This window comes from Urocitellus parryii, chromosome 4, assembly GCF_045843805.1.
Source record: "Urocitellus parryii isolate mUroPar1 chromosome 4, mUroPar1.hap1, whole genome shotgun sequence".
In the NCBI taxonomy this organism is placed as follows: Eukaryota; Metazoa; Chordata; class Mammalia; order Rodentia; family Sciuridae; genus Urocitellus; species Urocitellus parryii.
In genome coordinates, this window is record NC_135534.1 from 61,310,106 (window position 1) to 61,333,289 (window position 23,184).

A 23,184-nucleotide genomic window follows, 5' to 3' on the forward strand; every position below is an offset into this window, starting at 1 on the left:
GCTTTTGCTTGTTTGCATAGGAAAACAGTGGTTGATCTAGAGAGTCATTCCTAGTTTCTAAAAAAATGAAAATTTCCCTATAAAGGTACTGTTTTCATCATTAATTAAAAATCAACCTTGAATTAGGGAACTCTGCAGCCATCATGATCCTTTTTTATAGACAATTGTGATTAACCCATAGGTAAAATATGCTCATATTGTAGGCTTCCTGATTGTCCAAGAGTACTTATCTATTCTGTATATTCTGAGACAATTCTAGTAAAATCTTATCTTTGGGTCTTATTTTATTTATATATAAAGTGATAACACATGACTTCTTGATTTTGAAACTCTTACCTGCTGTAACTTTCTACAGTTCTGTGATCTTCCCAGGGAGGCTTCATATACAGAGAATCTGAATAAGTATGTCTCAAAGAGGAAATGTGATCAAAGTCTTCAGAGAGGGGTCTTTGACTTCACTATTGAAGGAAGGAGTGGCTGAAGGGAATATTCTAGATTGCTTTTAATTCCTGCACATTATTCATACCTTGGTTATTTCTTTTTCCCAGTTTCCATAGTTACCAGTATAAACTGAGAAAACATATGAATTGTGTAGAGTGAGACAATGGAAGTTGGAAAAGAAGAGCAACCTTAGCATAAAATAATAAATGCAGGGACAGAACTCTAAAATTAGAATTTCTCCATGAAAAACAACTATTGTATGAGAATTGTGATTTTTTTTCTTGTCAAATTATGTGACAGTGGCTAAATGTACTAAAATTTGTGGCACTATTTTTTTCCACCTATAGAAACAATGCTATTTAAATTTATAAGAAATTATATACCATCTATGAAAAGTCTATGGCATACAGTACTTAATTGCTAACATACGAGTGGTTCAATCCTCTATGATCTCACAGTTACCTTTTTTTTGAGAATATCACTTGATAAACTGTGATTTTTGCATTTCTTCAATGTCCTGCAGGACCTTTAAGATCAAATTAGGGATATATTCAAAAAATGTAGATAGACTCTAGAAGCTGGAAAAGGCTTGAGAACCGACATTTTTGTTCATTAAGCCCTGTCTCAAGATTCATACCCACCAGAATCAAAATAGAAAGAATAACAAGTGTTGGTGAGTTTATAAAGAAATCTCAACCAAAATGTTATTGGTTGAAATATAAAATGTTTCAGAAGCTTTGGGAAATAGTTTATCAGCTTCTAAAAATGTTAAAAAATAGAATTATTATTCTGATCCACAGATGGATATCTACCCAAGAGAATTGAAAACTTATGTTTGTAAATAAATGCTCATCATAGCATTATTGGTAATAGTCAAAAAGTGGGAAAAAACACAAATGTAAATGTAAAAAGAAGTAGAATGCTGAATAATAATAATACAACATGGATGAATCTCAAAAACAGTATGCTCCAAGTTACACTAACGTTGTTGGAAGTGATTTCTCAAAGGAAATTCATGGGATTCTCCCTTTTTCTCTTTGGATTTCTGGTTAAGTGTTTTGTTCATCATGTGCTTCTGCCACACATGTTACCTTGGCACAGGCTCAAATGGATGGAATCAATTTATAACATGCCAGTATCTGCAAACTATGAGCCTGAACAAAACTTTTATCTTCATAAGTTAATCATTCCAGGTATTTTATTTTAGTGACATAAAGGTAACTAACACAGAGAAGCTAAAATTTGCCTGATTAACGGGCCATTTGTATCATTATATCACTGTTTCCAGACTCATCAAGTGAATTGAACTCAGATAGGATCTTACAAGTCTGTGCTCACTGTGTTTTGATACCTGAAACATTCCATAGATTATTTCATGCTGAGAGCCATTGCCAAGTAGGAATGATGCATCGAAATTTTCTTGTCAGCCTACCCCATGTTGCTTAGAGGAAGGACTCTCCATTGTGGAATTGGGCTTGTCTTAGACTCAGGTCATTTGCAGTGACATTGCATGTATGCTTGAGTAAGGTGACCTTGCTCAAGGACCAGGGCGGATCTGGGTTTAGGGCAGATCAGGTTTTAGGGAGTATCCTGCTCCTTGGGTTTAGGGCGGTTCCAGGTTTAAGGTGTACCCTGCCGGGAATAGGGCGTATCCTGCTGATTAGAGCCTGGTGGAGTAGTGGATTTGGCCCAGAACATGAATTTCCCCAGAACATGATTGTAGAGTGCCGGTGTGAGTTGGGGAATAAAGAGTTGCTGTTTGAATCTACAAGGTGTGTGGTGGCTCGTGATTTTGTGCCCAGCCAGACTGCAGCAATTTCAGACATATTTGGAGACACCCAATTATTTCAAAATATAAATGATGATCAATTATTTGCATATTTATAGGGATTATAACTGGATTCTGTGATAAAGCTTTCAAAAATCAAGTTTTATTGGAGAAGCTACAGAATTTACTGTAATTAACTTACTCTTGTATTCAACAAACGTGTATTGAGGCTCTACTTTTGTAAGGGACTACATTTAGATAGATAAAAGCATAAAATATATCAAACCACAAGTTTCTTACTAAAAGAAAATAGACACACATTGATTAAAATATTTTCCCCATTTAATGAGTTCTCTGTTAAGAACATTACTGAAATAGCTTAATGGAATTTTTTTTTACTCTGTTTCTACAGACAGAAAAACTTCATAGAAAAATTGACATGTAATTTCTCTTCCACATTGAACTTGCCAATATCTTGTGACATTTCTCAGTACCATCTCCAAGCCATGTTTCAAAAAATTTATTGCATTAATCACTGATATTTTAACTGAATACCTATTAAGAAAAATACTACCTTTCTTGAATAATACAATTCTATTTCAAGGTAACTTTTTCTCCTTAACAAATTTATTAAGTACCTTCTCTCAAGGCTAGTATGCAGCCAATAAATCATATTCTGAGGATAGTACCAAAGCTATCAAAAAATTAAATATTAACCTTATATTTGGAAATATTAACTTCTTTCAAAAAAATCAAATCACTTCTTCTTAGAAAAAGTTTTCTGTTATCCAATTATACAAATCATTTGGTAGACTTCTATGGAGCTTTAATTATATTCTAAAATCCTAGATTTTTTCTTATAAAATTCAATATTTTATAAACTCAAACAAAGAAACTCATGTCATGTTGCTGTAAAATAATTAATTGGAATTTCTGAAATTTGAGGGAATTGCTACAGATCTATGGAGGGTAGATGCAAATCATATATCATTATTAGCTTTTACAAAAATTTTATATGCTTAAAATAAATAAACTTATTAGAATAAGTAGTTACTTAACACTGACATTAACACAATTAATAGTATGAATATTTATTAATTCCCAGTATAAAATTTATGCCACGTATGATATCAGAAATACGTAATATAAAAAGTGATTACATTGTGATTAAGAAAAAGTAGAAATTTTATACAGGTGGAAGGGGTGGATGAAAACAGAAAGAAATATAAAGTATAATTTAAATAGGCAAAGACAATTGAGCAAAATTTAAGATATCACTTAATTGACTTAGTGTCTCTTATTCAAATTTCCATGTTCATCAAGTTAAATTATCCTAACCAGTACATTTAAAGGGATTTTATGATCTGTTGCAACAGCAGAAAGCTATAATGTGGTACTGAAGGGGAAATTGGTCATGTATTTCACCTAATCCCAAGGGTGTATCAGCCATGGTAGTGCTTTACACTGTGGTCATGTATTAATTTTCTTTAAGATTGAACAGACATTCCCAAAAGGCTAGATTGCAAACTAAACCCCATGTACCTATTAGCATCATTGTAACTGTATAAAAAGCAACTAAATTTCTGATATCTCTCATCATTCACACTGTAAGTTCCATGTAGAGATAACAGGAATAAAGAATCACTTTCTATATTGCTGCTTGTGGAAACTGCATTATATTTGATTTTCTTCTGAAAGCAGATTAACATTGCTGGAAATGTGGGAATCACAAACTTGAATAATTAAAATAGCTCTCTTGGAAGATTTTCCATCTTCTACTCATGTCTGCTCTCTCTCACTTCCACCTCAATAGTTCAACATTTGTTCTCACTGGCGTTCCTGGTCTAGAAGTTTACTCCCTCTGGCTCTCCATCCCCTTCTCCTCCATCTATGCCATGGTGTTCCTGGGAAACTGTACGGTGCTCCATGTGATCAGGACTGAGCCAAGCTTGCACCAGCCCATGTTCTACTTCCTGGCCATGCTGTCCCTCACGGATCTGTGCATGGGACTGTCCACTGTGCACACGGTGCTGGGTGTCCTCTATGGGTTCTTGCAAGAGATCAGCCTGGATTTCTGCATTGCTCAGTCCTATTTCATCCATGGTCTATCCCTCATGGAGTCCTCTGTCCTCCTGGCTATGGCCTTTGACCGCTACATTGCCATTTGCAACCCTCTACGCTACTCCTCCATCCTAACCAATGACAATATCATGAAAATCGGAGTGGCAATTTTGTGTAGAAGCTTTTCATTCATTTCTCCTGCCATCATCCGCCTGAAGTTCTTAAATTACTGCCGTCCTCACATCCTTTCTCACTCTTTCTGCCTGCACCAAGACTTAATTCGATTGGCCTGTTCAGACATCCGCTTCAACAGCATCTATGCTCTGGTTCTAGTGATCATGAACTTGCTGCTGGATGCTGTGCTCATCCTAATCTCCTACATTATGATCTTGCACACTGTCTTAGCCATTGCATCCCAGGAGGAGAGAATGAAGTCCTTGCAGACTTGTGTGTCTCACATCTGTGCTGTTTTGGTTTTCTACATCCCAATCATTGGTCTGACCATGGTTCATCGCTTTGGCAAACACCTCTCTCCACTGGTTCATGTCCTCATGGGCAACATCTATATCCTTTTTCCACCCTTGATGAACCCCATTATCTACAGTATCAAGACCCACCAGATACGAAGGAGAGTGCAGAGGTTGTTCTCCTTGAAAACAGTCTAAGTCTTCAGTTGCAATGTGAAAATATTTGGAAGTTAATGTGTACAGTTAAGAAAAGTTAAGATTCAGTAAGTAATTCAAAATAGATTCTCTAACTTCTATTTAAATGATTGTATCCCCAATTTTTCACAGCTACTACAAATCTATGAAGAATTTTATAAATCATAATATGTATGTTGAATAAGAACCATGTTAATGTCTTAGATAATTTTGAAATTAAAATTCATACTGATTAGGGACAGATGAGTAAAGGTATATTTTAGTACATTAATTGGGAAAAAGGTACATTTTGATGTCTAATTCCCTTCAAATAATTTCTGAAAGACTAACTTTTATTTTATCAATTTTTGTTATTCTAAGCAACATTTTTGCGTTTATCCATATGCTCTATACCAAGTTCAGTTACATGGCCATTTAATGGACTAAAATCATAAGGAGACTGGCCTTCCTAAATCTTGTAAAGAGTACTAAGACAAACAATAAGTAAGCTTTATACTAGATTGTCCACTAATCCAACAATTGCCCCCACCCCCAGTTTATGTGCAATAATGTAACTGAAGATAGGAACAACCAGTAAGTGCCATAGTGGAGGAAAATAGAGTTTTATTATTAGTGTCTTTATCTAAATTGCAATACCAACAGTAACTAATATTTAAAAATCATTATTTTCATTTATCATTACTCATTTCAATTCCATTTCCATTAAAAATAGTGCCTAGATTGTTACAAAGATCAAGTAATATAAATGTTTCTTATATAAGCTCTACATAAGAATGAAGTAAATATTTCTTTAGTACAAATTTATTTTTTTAAATACATATAGGTTCAGAGGTTTACAAGATAAGATTTGGCTATTCTGTCTCACTTTCAAATTCAACATAGATCCTTCAGTCTTACTTTTCTTCTGGATTTCACGTGAGGGGACAGAAAGAAATATATCCCTGAAGCTCTGACAACCCAGTAGAGAGGGGTGATTGTGTACTGAGGAGATGTAGAGAAAAACATAAAGAAGAGTGTGAGTACTTCTTTAGCCATAATCCTTCATCTAACCTCTGTGTCTCAGCCCACCTTTGACTTGCCCAACCACCAGTTTGCAGGTAACAGGATTTTTTGGAAACTGGAATTTTCATTTTCTGGTTAGTAATTTAACTGGTGAAGCTTTACACATAACATGTTGAGCTAAAGGAAAAGAGGTTATAAAATAATACACCATTTTGTTTTTATAATATCTGAATGTATGGTAGACATTGATGTAGGTCCTTTAATATACTTGCCATTTCCAATTTCATGAGTGCTAAACAGACTAGCTGGATCTGGGGAACCTGAAAACATCAAAGTGTGCTACAGAGACAAAATCCCTGGTGATTTTTCACCCATGCACAGATTAAGATTTGGCATAGGGATCTCTAATCATTGAAATTAAATCAGTCTAGAAAAAATACTGTTTATTTGTCATGCATGAGAGCATACCTTCCAGCTGGACAATTTGCTTGATGTTTTTAGATTAAGTTTGTGACATGCCTACTAGCCTACTATATAAGTTCTTTAGAAAGATTGTCATTTGCTAATAATGAACTCTTCTTGAAATTGACATGGGCATCATAGATATAAGGTGATCCATTCACGTGCTATTGATTTGTAATAAAGTTGACAAAATTGAAGGAAAAAAGAACTATTTTAATCAACATGTACTGCATAAGTGGGTCATCAATATTTAAACAAAGTTATCTTAGAGTTATGAATACATGTATGCAAAAATGTACTCTGAAGTGATCACAGATTTCTAGCAATAGCTAATCTATCTACACACACACACATCTTTGATGATACTAAAAATTATACTAGAGATTGTACTCAGGTAATCATGAGTTTGCAACTGCTCTATGACTCAGCAATCAACACACCAGGCCTTTTCATTTTTATTTGTTTTTTTAATATTGAGACATGGTCTTGATAAGTTGTCTAGGCTGAATTATCCACCATTCTGCTCAATCTCCAAAGTAGCTAGAATAAAAGGTGTGCACCAGTATATATTTATAAAATTTTGGTAGAAAACATACAAATAAATCTTTGTGACTTCTCTTAGGCAACTACTTATTAAGTATACCATCAAAATATGATCAACAACAGAAAAATATAAATTATGCTCAAGAAAAATTATAATATTTTGCACTTCAAAGGTCATCCCCTTGACATTGCAAAGAAAAGCAATAGACAGAAATAAATATATTTGTAAATCATGTTTCTGATAATGGAATCATAGCTCTTCCAATTAAGTAATTTAATGATAAACAATATAATACCATCAATCATTAGTCATTAGAGAAGAGCAAATCAAAACTCAAGATTCATACCCACCAGAATCACTACAAAGTAGATAGAATCACAAGTGTTACTGAGTCTCTTAAGAAATCTCAACCAACATCATTTGTTGGTGGGAATACAAAAGGTTACAACAGGTTTAGAAAATAGTTAATCAGCTTCTCAAAATGTTAGAAAAGTAGAATTATTATTCTAACCCACTGCTACATATATGCCCAAAAGATTTGAAAACATGTTTTATATGAATGTACACCATAGTATTCTTGGTAATAGCACAAAATGTAAAATAAAATAAAAACCAGAAATGTCCAACAAATATTATCATATAAAATGTAGTAGATACATTCAATGAAATATTTTCCACCTATGAAAAGATATGAAATACTGAATAATGTTGCAATATGGATTAATATCATATATACCCATTCAATGTCAGAGTCAGGCATAGGAGGTGTGTCTTTCATATGAAATTGTAGGACCTCTGCCTTTTTCTCTTTTGCTTCCTGGATTCTGAGTTCAGTGTTTTCACTCTGTCATGTGCTCCTGCTGTGGTATGGTGCCTTGCCACAGGGCTCAATAAATCAGGTATCAGAGTGTACAAAGCAGTGAACCAAAATAATCCTATCCTCTTTGTAAGTTAATCATCTCAGTTATTTTGTTATCATAATGGAAAGCTGCAAAAGACAGAAAAGGCAGAGCTTTACATGTGCAACAGGTCATTCATCATAGGAAATTACTGCTTTAAATTCTCTCCCAGTGGGTTGAGTTCAGGTATTAGAAAAATATTTATTTCTCTACCTATTTGTACTGACAGTCAAAAAGCATGCACTTATAAATTAATCTCATTATTGATTGAATTTGTGATCTATAAAGTTGATATAAACAATACATAGAAAACTACTGCTATGGGGGATTCAATGCCTGTGGCCAATAAATTTTACCAATTGAAATCCTGTTATAATATAGGTTTATATACCAATGTCCTTGTGAAACTAACAGTGTCATCATTATCAAAAATATGCTCATCCTCAAAACATTTTTCTTGATAAAACTTAATGATTCTCTTGTTGGCTTTAATTTATTTGTTTTCCCCTGATCTGCACCTTTGCCTTGTCTATAATTTCCCATTCCCTTTTGAACCTGGGGAGACAACCAGCAGCAGCCTAGATGAGTTTATTTTCCTGACCCTGTGGATAATACTGAGCAGCCTCATACCAAAGTTGTTCACTTCACAGTTTAGTCAGTTGTCACTTCATATGTCTTGAAATATTTCTGCTTTTCCATATTACTCATATTTCCCATCTATATAATAAATGTTACTTCACCACTGTTCTTGGAAATTCATTATGTGCAGAATGGGCAACTTTATTTTTGTTTTCTGGATGGAACATATTGATTCATCAGCATTGAACACACAGTTAACAGCATTATAACTCATGCAAATGGTGAATGATGTTTGTCTGACATATTTTTTCCCTAAGTAACATTGCCATGCTTTTGTATTTAGGAATTATTCATACTTTCACCACTTCCCTTGGGGGACATATTCAACAACAATTACCAATAAAAAGCACAAAAATCTTTACAACATGGCACTAAATGACCACATGAGGACATCTGTATGTGGTATGAGAACTGAAACAGGAGAGCAGAGAATCACATGGTTCAACCTCACCTGAGCTCATCAGTGCTGTGACACTCAACTCCGACAGACTGAAGAGGAAAAACACCATTGTAATTCTGTAGCTTCTGTACAAAATCAAATATGACCAAATTCAACATATGTCCAAGTTCACACATATTTTATCCATGTTTTCTCTTACTAATTTATAGTTAGGTCTAAGATAATATCTAATATCCACTTTTGGAATTTGTATCAGAGGGAATGCTAATGCTGTTGGAAAAAATGAACTTACATCTAGATTCATCAATTTCCATTTTTCAGCTTTTGAGATATAATTGACAATTGAAACAAATGTATGTTTTTAAGGCATAGAATATGGTGGTGTTTTGATAGAGCACACCTTTTGAAATGTTTTCCACATTCAAGCAAATTGACATACCCATTATTTTACATCTATGTGGAAGTGTGTATGTGTGTATGTGTATGTGTGTGTGTGTTGAAATTCTTTAAAACTACCTCACTACCTCAAAATAACTTCCCAGAATACAGTATGTACATTATTATTAACCACAGTTATCATTCTGTACACTAGGTATGTAGACCTGTTCACTTCATAATATAATGTTTTAAGTCTATTTTATAGTCCTTCTATACAGCAAAGGAAACAGGAATGTGAGAAGAGTCTACAGAATAGGAGAAAATCTTTGCTAGCTAACCTTCTGACAGAGGACTGATACATAAAATGTATAAAGGACAAAAACCCCCACAACTTTACACCAGAAAATCAAATGGCCCAATTATTAAATGGACACTTTTCAAAAGAATAAATGCAAATGGTCAACAAATACATGAAAAATTGTTCAGTATCATTAACAATAAGGGAATTGCTAATCAAAACTACACTGAGACTTCATCCTATCCAGTCAAAATAGAAGTCATAAACAAACAAGTAATAATCAATACTGGAGAGGATGTGGGGTAAAAAGAACACTTTTACACCTTTGGTGGGATTATAAATTAGTACTTCCACGATATAAATCAGTATGGAGATTCCTCAAAAGACTGGACATGGAATCACAGTATGACCCAGCTATGCCACTTCAATAAGTATGCTGAATAATTAAATTCACAATAATACAGTGATACATAAGTACCCATGTTTATAGCAATACAATTCCCAATAATAAAATCTTGGAACCAACCTAAGTGTCTATAAACGAGTGAATGGATAAAGAAAATATCTTATATATATTCACAATATAATTTTATTCAGCAATGAAGAAAATGAAATTATGACATTTGCAGGAAAATGGAAGGAACTAGAAACCATTATCTTAATTGTAATAAGTCAAACTCAGGTCAAGGGTCATATGTTTTTCTCTCAAATTTGGAACTAGAGAGGAAGAGGAAAAAGAAAGTTGAGGCAGATCCCATAGAGGTCAAAAGGAGATCAGGAGAGAAAAAGGACCAAAGGGTATTGTGGTGAGCCGTTTCTGCGGACTGTGGTCGCCATTACAAGATGGCGCTGGCTCCGCTGTGGCCTGTGACAAACAACTCCTTATTTGGGAGAGTTGGCGCATGGTTTTTCAACACCCTATGAGAAAGTTCCACGTGGCAGCTTCGCATTGGGGCTTGAGATGCTTTATTAAGGCTGGGAGGGGCATCCGGGATTCAGAAGAAGAAATATCAAGGGCCTGAATAAACTGCTGAAAGAAGATTCCTGAGTTGCGTCTTCCTTGCTGGCAAGGGGTCGCGACAGGGTATAAGTCAGATGGGGAGAAAGGGGGAAGTCCTGAGGAGTGATATTGGCCAAATTCTATAGCTACATGGTGTGCCTGTATGAATATGAAATTTAAAAATCCCATCCTCATAATGCACCATTACAAAATGTGAAAAAAAAAAGTGTGAAAGTTTTAGCTATAGCCAGTATTGGGCCATCTACTTACTCCCTTAGTCCCTGGAAACTACCATTTCTACCCTCAATATTCTCTCAATTTTTTAGGTATCAAATTTAAGGGATATTATGGACCATTCGCTTTTCCTTATGTGCCTTATTTCACTTACCATAATTTCCTCAGTTTCATTCATTTTAAGATGAATAGTATTCAGTTTTAACTACAACTTCTTATATGTCTGCCAGTGAACACTTAGGTTGTTTCCATACCTTAGATGTTGTGACTATGCTTCAATAAATATGGAAATACCATGTTTTGAGGTCTATTTTATATTCTGCTAGATATAAATTCAGAAATGGAATACTTAGGAAATATGAGAGTCCTGCTTTTAATTTCTGGGCAACTTTCATACTTTATGTTGCACAAATTTAGAGATACACAATAATTTTAATTTGGAAATGATTATCAATGATTTACACATTTATAACAATTTCTAACCTAGAACACATAATAGTGGTTTCCCCAAAAATACTATTAGAAAGGTCATATAATTTATTCTAAATATTTTTTTCCTGTGTTCATAAACATGCATTGAATTTTTTATTAGTTGGCATATTTAATGGGCATAAACATAAAATATAGTGAAACCAAAGGTGGTCACAATATATTGAAGAATCATTAAGAAGGGGCTCCCTATTTAATTAATTTTATTAGTGACATGACTAAAATATCTGTTCTTGCAAGCTGGGAAAGTCTTTGCCTAAAAACTGGCATTTATTTTCCCTTCTATCTTGACCTATCCAATATCTTGGTTACATTTCCCAGTGGCTTTTCTTAGCCATATTACCAGAAACTCATTGCATTAGTCACTGATATTTTGACTGAATCCCTATTCAGAAAAAAAATTACACACATTTAATAACTCTATTCTGTATCAAGGTGATTATTCATCTTTACTAGCTGTCTTAATTAACCTTTCATATAGTATTCTGGCAATCAGAGGCATTGCACGATAATGCCATATATGTTGTAAATATGTGATTTTTAAAAATATTTGTAGATATTAAATTCTCTTTAAGAAATACAATCATGCTTTTTAAAAAAGTTTCTTTTAACCAAGTTTACAAATCATTTGGAAGTTTTGTATGAAGTTCCAAAAAATTCTAGATATATTCTTATAAGCTGTAATAATTCATAAATTCTGTTAAAAAACAAACTCATGTTGCCAGTCACATTGGTGCATACTTTTGATTCCAATTTCTCAGAAGACTGAGGTAGGAAGATTGCAAGTTTGAGGCCAGACTCAGCAACTTATCAAGACCTTACAAGTTCAAGAGTAGAGTGCCTCTGGGTTAAATCCCCACCACCAAAAGACAAAACAAAAGAAAGCAAAACAGACAAACAAAACAATCATGTTATTATTATTATTATTATTATTATTTTTGCATTTCATGGAAAGTTCTGAAATCATTGGGTACTACAGTTGATCTAAAGAGGCTAGATATATATAGTATAACCTTATAAACTGGTTATTACAGAAGTGATATGTGCTCAAAACATCTAGTTTTATTTTAACTATAAACAGACACACAGTTATTGATAACAGAGATAGCATACAATATTAATTATCAATATGCAGTATAAAATGCATGACAATTGTGCTAGCTTATTAATGAAACACATAAGATATAATAGTACTGTGAATCAGAAAATGTAGAAATCTCATTTGCAATTAAAAAGGGGATGAAAATAAAGAAGAAAATGAAATAAATTTTAAATATGTAAATATTTAAGCATAGTGTCCAATATAGAATGCAATACAGTTCAGTTTACACTTGTTTAGTGGATCTTAGCTGATTTTTGTGTTCTACAAAATTAGATTACATTAACTAACCCTTTTCTTTAGGGATCTTATGATGTGTTTGTGCAAGTTGAAGGTACAGCTGTGATACCAAAGAGGAAAGAGCCTGTGTATTTCAGTCTCCGGAGGGTGAAGCCAGCCATGGTGCCACTTCACACCTGTGATCATTCATTATATTCTTTAGAATTGAACAGAGGTTCCCAGAAGTCCTTCCTCCACACCAAATCCCAGGTGCCCATTTACACTAATACTACTGCATAAAAGTTTCTAATTTCTTGGAATAACGATTACTGCCATTGTCATTTCCATGAGGAGAGAAGATGACTTTCTGTGAATAACAGAGACTCAGGTGTATCTACATTGCCTCTTATGGAACTGAATGTTTTATTTTCTTCCTTAAACCATATAAACACCATTAAAGATTCAGGAATAACAAACCTGTACAATTAAAATAGCTCTCTTGGAAGATTTTCCATCTTCTACACATGTCTGCTCTGTCTCACTCCCACCTCAATAGTTCAACATTGGTTCTCACTGGCATTCCTGGTCTAGAAGACTACTCCCTCTGGCTCTCCATCCCCTTCTCCTCCATCTATGCCATGGTGTTCCTGGGAAACTGCATGATCCTCCATGTGATCAGGACGGAGCCAAGCTTGCACCAGCTCATGTTCTACTTCCTGGCCATGCTGGCCTCCACAGACCTGCCACTGTGCACACAGTGCTGGGTGTCCTTTATGGGTTTATGAAAGAGATCAGCCTGGATTTCTGCATTGCTCAGTCCTATTTCATCCATGGTTTGTCCTTTATGGAGTCCTCTGTCCTGCTAGCTATGGCCTTTGACCAATATATTGCTATTTGCAACCCTTTACGCTACTCCTCCATCATAACTAATGACAAAATCATGAAAATCGGGGTGGCAATCTCATGTAGGAGTTCTTTACTCATTCCACCAGTCATCATCCGCCTGAAGTTCTTAAAATACTGCCGTCCTCACATCCTCTCTCACTCTTTCTGCCTGCACCAAGACTTAATTCGATTGGCCTGTTCAGACATCCGCTTCAACAGCATCTATGCTCTGGTTCTGGTGATCACGAACTTGCTGCTTGATGCTGTGCTCATCCTAATCTCCTACATTATGATCTTGCACACTGTCTTAGCCATTGCATCCCAGGAGGAGAGAATGAAGTCCTTGCAGACTTGTGTGTCTCACATCTGTGCTGTTTTGGTTTTCTACATCCCAATCATTGGTCTGACCATGGTTCATCGCTTTGGCAAACACCTCTCTCCACTGGTTCATGTCCTCATGGGCAACATCTACATCCTTTTTCCACCCTTGATGAACCCATTATCTACAGTATCAAGACCCACCAGATACGAAGGAGAGTGCAGAGGTTGTTCTCCTTGAAAGCAGTCTAAGTCTTGTCATGCAATATGAATGTATTTATAAGTCAACCACTGGAGTTAAGAAATGTTAATATTCAGTAAGTATTTCAAAATATATTTCTCACCTCCATTTAAATGATGATTTACTTGTCACAAATTTTACCCCATTTTTTCCACAGCTATCATAAGTCTATGATGTTGACATGTGTAACAATTTTAAATGAACAATTTTATAAGTCACACTATATGTTTAAATGAACAATTTTATAAGTCACACTATATGTTATGAAAACCATATTAATATAGGTAGATTTGACAGTAAAATCTATACCTTTTCAAGGACAGCTGAATGAGAACATTTTTTATCATATCCATCAGGCAAAAGTAAATGTTTGTGTTAAAGTCTCATCAAATAATTGCTGAAACATCAACCATTATTTTGTCTCTTTTATTATTTTAAGCAATATATTTAGTTGTTATGCATGTACCCTACAACAAGTTCAGTAACATGGCCTTTCAATTGGTAGAGCATCATATGGAGACTGGACTTTTTATATCTTTTATGGAGTAGTGAAATAAACAAAGAGTAAGTAGTCTTGATGCCTGATTGTCCATTGTCCTAATACTCTCCCACTCCCACTCTGTGTGCAATAATTTAGCCAAAGATATGAATAATTAGTATTGGCATTAGTGGAGAAAAAGAGAGTTTTGTTATCAGTTTCTTTAAAGTATAATACCAACAGTAACTAGAATTTGAAAGCCATTAAAATCATTTAAAAATGTTTAGATTGAGGCCATACTTTCATTTATCATTTCAATTCCTAGTTTCCATTAAAAGAATAAAGTGTCTGTATTGTTACTGTGATTGAGAAATATAAGTGTTTTTAATATAAGCTCTACATCAAGGATGAGGTAAATAGTAATTTCTTTAACATAAATTGATTTTTAAAATACATATAGTTTCAATGGTTTGCATGATGGGATTCAGCTTAACTATCTATTCATATTAGATTAAATTTTATTATAGCTCCTTTGTCTTACTTTTCTTCTGTATTTCACATAAGGAGACGGAAAGAAATATATTCCTGAAGGTCTGAGAACTCAGCAGATATTGGTGAGTGTGCACAGAGGAAATGAATAGAAAAAAAATTAAGTAGTAGTGGGTAGTGCATTAGCCACAATCAATCACCTAACCTCTGTGTCTTAGTCATTTGTCCAACCACCAGTTTTCAGGTAACAGGATCTTTGGGAAACTGGAATTTTCATCTTTCCCTTGCTTATTTAAGTGGTGAAACTTGAGGCAAAACATGTAGAAATAGGGGGAGGGATTATAAAATATTAAACTATTTTGTTGTTATGGTAACATTGATGTAGGACCTTTAATATACTTTTCATGAGTGCTGAAATGGACTAGCTGAATTCAGGGAAACTGAAATTATAAAAGTGTGCTAGGGAAACAAAGTCCCTGTTGATTTTTTACCCCTGTATAGGTTAAGATTCGGCATAGAGATCTCTAATCATTGAGATTAAATTGTACTGTTTATTTGTCATGCATAAGAGACTACCTTCCAGCTGGTCAATTTGCTTGGTGTTTTTAGATTGAGTTCTTACCATGCCTACTAACCTACTACATATGTTCTTTAGAAAGGTTGTCATTTACTAATGATGAGCTCTTCTTCAAATTGGACATGGGCATCATAGATGTAAGATGATCCATTCATATGCTATTGATTTGTAATAAAGTTGGAAAAAATGAAGGAAAACAATTATTGTCTTTGATAAACCTGTACTGAAAATTTTTGCCAATTTTGCCAATATTTTTAGATTCTTGAATATATAGAATGAAAAGATGTACTCTAGAATGAGTCACAGATTTCTGGTAAAAGGTATTTGGTCTACACACACACACACACACACACACACACACACACACAGAAAAATACACACATACACCTATTTGATAATAACAGGGATTCTACTAGAAATTGTACTCATGGACTCACAAGCTTACAACAGCTCTACCACTGAGTAATCAATATCCCAAGACTTTTTATCTGTTTGTTTGTTTGTTTTGTATTTTTTTAATTATTGAGAGATGTTCTTGCTAAATTGTATAGACTGACTTTAAACTAGCCATCCATCTGCTTTGATCTCCAAAGTAGATATAATTTAAGATGTGCACCACTATATATCTATAAAACATTGAAAGAAATTTTAGGACTAAATCTTTGTGACTTATCCAATTAATTTATTAAGGACACCATCAAAACATGATCAACAACACAAAAATGTAAGTTATACTCTTACTGCTTTATACTTAGGTCTACAATGTAGTTTGAGACTATGTATCATAGGAAATGCTAATACTGCTTTATAGAAGAATTGAACATCTAGATTTATCAATTTGCATTTTTTTTAAATTTTTGAGGTATAATTGAAAATAAACACATGTATATTTTTAAGGCATAGAATACAGTGGTGTTTTGATAGGGAATACCTTTGTGATGTTTTCCACAAGCAAGGCAATGACATATCCATTACCTCACATAGGTATTTGTGTTTGTGTGTTTGTGTGTGTGTGTGTGTGTGTGTGTGAAGAGTCTTTAAAACTACTCTTAGAATAAATTCTCAGAATAAAATATGTACATTACAATTAACCAAAACCAACATGCTGTACACTAGATATGTAGAATGTATTCATCTTATGATCAAAATTTTAATCCCATAACCTCTATTTTAACTACTTTCCCCCCTCAGCCCCTAGAAAGTATCATTTATACCTTTGATATATCTTACACTTCTTTAGATTCCATATCTAAGTGGTATAATGGAACATATTTTTTTTGTTTGGCTTATTCCACTTAGCATAATATCTTCAGTTTCATACTTAAGAGCACAATGGTATTTCCTTATATTTTTAGCTGAATAATCTTCCATCTTATTAGTATATCATGATTCCTTATATTTTTATCTGTCAATTAAGACTTAGCTTGTTTCTGTACCTTGGCTATTGTGAATAATGCTGCAAAAATATGGAAGTATAATGTTTTCATGTATATTTCATTTTCTGTTATAAATTTAGATGTAAAATGGCTGTGTCATGTGACAGTTTTATTTTTAACTTCTGGGCAATCCCTATATTTGTTTTGCACCCATTTACAGATATGCAACTATTATAAATTGAAAATGATTATCAATGATTTATATATTTATAAAGATTTCCAAACTTGATTGCATAAGAGCAGTTACAAAAAAATATTATGGGAAAAATCACATAATTTACTCTTTTGTTTTTCTCTTTATTAGTTTGTTGTTTTTAGTTATACATGCAGTAGAATGCAATTTATCATATCATATGTATGTGGAACATAACTTCCCATTTTTGTGGTATATGGTGTGTCATTACTCTGGTCATGTATTTATATATGAACATAGAAAGTTATGTCCAACTTATTCTACTGTTTTACCATTTCCATTCTCTTCCCTTTCCCCCACTGCCCGAACTCTGTTCTGGTAAACTTCCCATCCTATCTCCACACCTCCCAGCCTATTGTGAGTCAGCATCCACATACCAGAGAAAACATTTGGCCAGGCACCTGTAATCCCTGCAGCTCAGGAATTCTGAGGCAGGAGGATTGAGATTTCAAAGCCAGTCTCAGCAAGGGCAAGGCACTAAGCAACTCAGTGAGATCCTGTCTCTAAATAAAATACAAAGTAGGGCTAGGGATGTGACTGGGTGGTCGAGTGTCCCTGAGTTCAATCCAGTGTACTGGCGAGAGAGAGACAGAGAGAGAGAGTGAGAGAGAGAGAGAGAGAAACATGAGAATAGTGGACCTTCGGTTTCTTTGGATTGACTTATTTCACTAGCATGATAGTCTCCAGTTTCATCCATTTACCAGCAAATGCCATACTTCATTCCTTTTTATGACTGAGTAATACTCAATTGGAAATATGCACCATATTTTCTTTATCCATTCATCTGTGGAAGGGCACCTAGGCTGGTTCCATAGCTTAGCTATTGTGAATTTAGCTGCTCTAAACGTTGATGTGGACTAGTCACTGTAGTATACTGATTTTAAGTACTTTGGGTATATGCTGAGGAGTGGAATAAATAGGTCAAATGGTGGTTCCATTCCAAGTTTTCTGAGGAATCACCATTCTGCTTTCCAGAGTGGTTTCACCAATTTGCAGTTCCACCAGCAATGTATGAGTTAACTTTTCTCCCTACACCCATGCCAACATTTATTGTTACTTGTATTCTTCATATTTTCCATTCTGACTGGAGTGAGATGAAATTTCATTGTAGTTTTAATTTGGATTTCTCTAATTGCTTGTGATGTTGAATATTTTTTTCATGTATTTGTTGACTGATCATATTTGTTCTTCTTTGAGGTGTCTGTTCAGTTCCTTTGCCCATTTATTGATTGGGTTATTTGTTTGGGGGTTTTTAGTTTTTAAATTTTTCTATATATCTTGGAGATTAATGCTCTATCTGAGGTGCAGGTGGTGAAGATTTTCTCCCATTCTGAAGGCTGTCTCTTCACACCCTTGATTATTTCTCTGCTGTGAATGCCGGGTTGCTCATGACTAAAACACTCAGGGGTCACTCCAGGGGAACTGGGCTAACTGGGCTGCACAAAATAACCACACAAGAGAAAGAAATGCCTTTTTCTTTGGGGGTGCTGTGACAGCTCCTGTAACCTTAAGGGTCTGTACAAAGAGAGAGAGAGAGAGAGAGAGAGAGAGAGAGAGAGCGAGCGAGCGAGCAAGAGCATATGTTGACCTCTTTTATTGAGGAGAAGCCATTCAAATGAGGCAAGGGGTCAGGTTTCAGAGGACTGAGTCTAGCTTCATGATGACTGCTGTCCAAATGTTGACTGACATCTAGGAAGGCCACACCCAAGGGCACAGTAAGAGAAGGGGACACACAAAAGGTGTTTCTATGGAACATTCTATTCTAAACAGGGCAAGGGGTAATATTACAAAGGAACAAGTGAGCATAGCTGGACCCATGGGAATATAGGAAGTCATGCCCATACACGAAGACACAGTCACTTGTACCATAGAAGTCCAGGGCTATCCAGATCACAGTGTGACCGCCAGTTGCCTCACTGGTCAGCAGGGTAGTCAGACACGGTCATGTGCTAGTCAGCCTCCCACATATTCCCTCTTTCTTAATAAAATAAAATTAAATTAAATTAAAATACCTGGGAAATTTTATCTTTCAGTCACTGGATTCTTGGTCGAGGTCATCATGATCTGCTACTGAAACACAAAAGGAAATAGTAGAAAACATATCATTTTAATAACACAATGAACTTGGAAGATTCAGGTTATTCTTATTATTTCACCAAACACTCATCAGAAGATTCTTAATCTTTTCCCAATTTTATTGGGAGGCATTGCGTTTGGCAGTTCAGATTCCACTTGTTTAGTGGATCTTGGCTGATTTTTGAGTTCTACAAAATTAGATTACATTAATCAACCCATTTCCTTAGGGATTTCATAAATCTTTAGTGGAAACCAAAGGCAGAGCTTAGAAAATGCATTTGTATTTCAGTCTCCTGAGGGTTAAGCCTCTATGGTGCCACTTCACACCTGTGAGCATGTATTATCCTCTTTAGAAGTGAACAGAGGATTACAGAAGTCCATCCTCCACAAATCCCAGGTGCCCATTTCCAATAATATTACTGCATAAAAGTTCTTAATTTCCTGGAATACTGATCACACACACTGTAGTTTCCATGAGGAGACAAGAAGTTTATCTGGAAAAATAATGACACAGGTTTCTATATTGCTAATCATGAAATTTAATGTTTTATTTTCTTCCTGAAAGCATATAAAAACCACTAAAGATTCAGGAATCACAAACGTGTGCAGTTAAAATAGCTCTCTTGGAAGATTTTCCATCTTCTACTCATGTCTGCTCTCTCTCACTTCCACCTCAATAGTTCAACATTTGTTCTCACTGGCATTCCTGGTCTAGAAGTTTATTCCCTCTGGCTCTCCATCCCCTTCTCCTCCATCTATGCCATGGTGTTTCTGGGAAACTGCATGATCCTTCATGTGATCAGGACTGAGCCAAGCTTGCACCAGCCCATGTTCTACTTCCTGGCCATGCTGTCCCTCACGGATCTGTGCATGTGGCTGTCTACTGTGCACACGGTGCTGGGAGTCCTCTATGGGTTCATGCAAGAGATAAGCCTGGATTTCTGCATTGCTCAGTCCTATTTCATCCATGGTCTGTCCTTCATGGAGTCCTCTGTCCTGCTAGCTATGGCCTTTGACCGCTACATTGCCATTTGCAACCCTCTACGCTACTCCTCCATCCTAACCAATGACAATATCATGAAAATCGGAGTGGCAATTCTGTGTAGAAGTTTTTCATTAATTTCTCCTGCCATCATCCGCCTGAAGTTCTTAAATTACTGCCATCCTCACATCCTTTCTCACTCTTTCTGCCTGCACCAAGACTTACTTCGATTGGCCTGTTCAGACATCCGCTTCAACAGCATCTATGCTCTGGTTCTAGTGATCATGAACTTGCTGCTGGATGCTGTGCTCATCCTAATCTCCTACATTATGATCTTGCACACTGTCTTAGCCATTGCATCCCAGGAGGAGAGAATGAAGTCCTTGCAGACTTGTGTGTCTCACATCTGTGCTGTTTTGGTTTTCTACATCCCAATCATTGGTCTGACCATGGTTCATCGCTTTGGCAAACACCTCTCTCCTCTGGTTCATGTCCTCATGGGCAATATCTATATCCTTTTCCCACCCTTGATGAACCCCATTATCTACAGTATCAAGACCCACCAGATACGAAGGAGAGTGCAGAAGTTGTTCTCCTTGAAAGCAGTCTAAGTCTTGTCATGCAATATGAATGTATTTAAAAGTCAACCACTGGAGTTAAGAAAAGTTGATATTCAGTAAGTATTTAAAAGTAGTTTCTAAGTTCAATTTATATGATCATTTACATTTTTATGTACTGTCCCTTTTGTTACTCATCCTGTCTTTGAAATTTAATGTATAATATAGCAGTCCAACTTATATTCCAAAATATGCACATGCAATGGATTGAAAGCACATTTAATTTGTCTTTAATCACTTCAATCTGCAGATTTTATAATGTAAAAAGGGTCAGCAATGGATGTAATGAGTAAATTGTTATTATGACATACTAATGAAATATGTTTCTAATTTAATCTTTTCAAAAGACTGAGGTATATGTTGCTATCTTTTACAAAATTGATGTTTAAATGTGCAGAGTTTAAAAGATATGCCAACAATTAGGCGGTAGCCTGTGATGGAAATTGTATATTTTGTCCAAAATACTTTGTAATAGGTCTCATGACAGTTCTTTCCTTCTTGCTTTCTTCTGTTTTTCTCTTTAATACAATGTTTTCAAATAGTTTTGTGACTATCATAAACATTTATATGACAAACAGATATACAAACAGTCACCAAATTAAATCTTGGATGGTAATAAGCTGAACACATTTACACTCTAGTTTGTGTGTGTACATTTGCAAGAAAAAAAAATTTCTAAAAGGGAAGGGAACAAAAGTAGAGGAAATGAAAGCAGAAGGAGAGATACTAGGGTCTGAATAGGATAAAATATATTTCATGTTTGTCTAAATATATTAAAATGGATACTATTGTCATGTATAACTAACAAGAACCAATAAAATAAAATTTAAAAAGTCATTTCTACAATTAAAAATATTTAATTAGCATTAGATACTCCTAATTAGTATTTCTACAATGATACATATCTAATTAATATTAGACATTGGCATATCCTTTAAACTGTGCATTTAAATATCAATTAATGTAAAAGATAACAACATATACCTCAGTCTTTGAAAAGATTAAATTAGAAACATATTTCATTTGTATGTCATAATAACAATTTACTCATTACATCCGCTGCTGACACTTTTTAAGTTATAAAACCTGCAGATTGAAGTGATTAAAGACAAATTAAATGTGCTTTCAATCCATTGCATGTGCATATTCTGGAATATAAGTTGGCTTGCTATATTATACATTAAATTTCAAAGACAGGATGAATAGAAAAGGGGCATAGTACTTAAACGTGTAAATGATCATGGTTGGTTTAAGGTTGATTTCTTGAGATAGAATTACAAATATAATACATTATAGTTAGATATGTGAATAGTTTCATGAGCTATGAAAAATACCTGAGAGTCCTATAGCTGTAACCCAATTAATAAATAAAGTATTTCCATCTCCCTCAAAAGTACCCTTCTAACTGAGTTTAATTCACCCTCTATTGCAACCTCTAATTATTGGCTGCTCCTCTTCTCATTTCCATCATATATGCTTGCCCTTCAGAGAAAGTCACGCACATTAAGTAGTAGCTAATATCTTTCATGTTGGGTAATTTCACTTAAAATAACTCTTTATAGACTTATTCCTGTGGTCATATCCACAGTTTTTGTTGTTGTTTTTCAGTCTTAAGATTTCAACCCAAGATCTCATGCATGCTAGGCAAGCACTGTACCACTGAACCATATACCCAGACCTGCATAGCTGTATTTTGAATTCTACTCTTTACTGCTTGTTTTGTTTCATATGCAAAAATCTGTTTATTCATTCATCAGTTGATTAACATTTTACTGGTTTGGGTTTTGAATAAAGGTAATATAAACATATATACCACATGATTATAAAACATTTCTCAAAATGTAGCTGAGTATCTTGCAGTAAATGGATTTTACATTAGTAGAAAATAATAATGGGATAATTTTAAAAAATAGCACTTTTACCATAAAAATGTTCAGTGATATTTCATTTTGTATAAGAGCTATTCCCTCATTATTCTGGTACTTTGTGGTTGGTGGTATTACTTTTGTGAAGTATTTTAAATTGTATATTGATGTGAATATTTACTTTCAAGTGGGTTACCAACTGAATACATTATTTAATAGATCCATCCTTTGTCAGCCAATATCCTGGTATCAAATTCCTGTGTAGTAGGTTTTGCAGTTTGTATTTAAAGACAGGTATGGGTAGACTTTGGGGGTTTGTTTGTTTCTTGTTGTAGTCTTGTTTTGCTCCAAGTGACCCTGTATATGTTAATGAACTGAAAACCTTCCACTTAAATGTCAATTAATGCTTTTGAATAAAAATTCCTTTGTTGT

General features: G+C 34.7%; 2 protein-coding genes and 1 pseudogene across 2 annotated transcripts; all 3 read left to right on the forward strand.

Moving 5' to 3' along the window:
• The first annotated feature begins 3,990 nt into the window (after nucleotides 1-3,990).
• On the forward strand, nucleotides 3,991-4,935 carry LOC113191374 (olfactory receptor 51V1-like). The gene has a single exon (XM_026401094.1). The coding sequence runs from the start codon at nucleotides 3,991-3,993 to the stop codon at nucleotides 4,933-4,935; it is 945 nt and encodes a 314-aa protein (XP_026256879.1).
• An 8,184-nt stretch (nucleotides 4,936-13,119) lies between these two features.
• On the forward strand, nucleotides 13,120-14,050 carry LOC113191383 (olfactory receptor 51V1-like; annotated as a pseudogene).
• Nucleotides 14,051-19,936: 5,886 nt separating this feature from the next.
• LOC113191372 (olfactory receptor 51V1-like) lies at nucleotides 19,937-20,881 on the forward strand. The gene has a single exon (XM_026401092.2). It carries the CDS (start codon nucleotides 19,937-19,939, stop codon nucleotides 20,879-20,881), a length of 945 nt encoding a protein of 314 aa, XP_026256877.2.
• The last annotated feature ends 2,303 nt before the right edge of the window (nucleotides 20,882-23,184 follow it).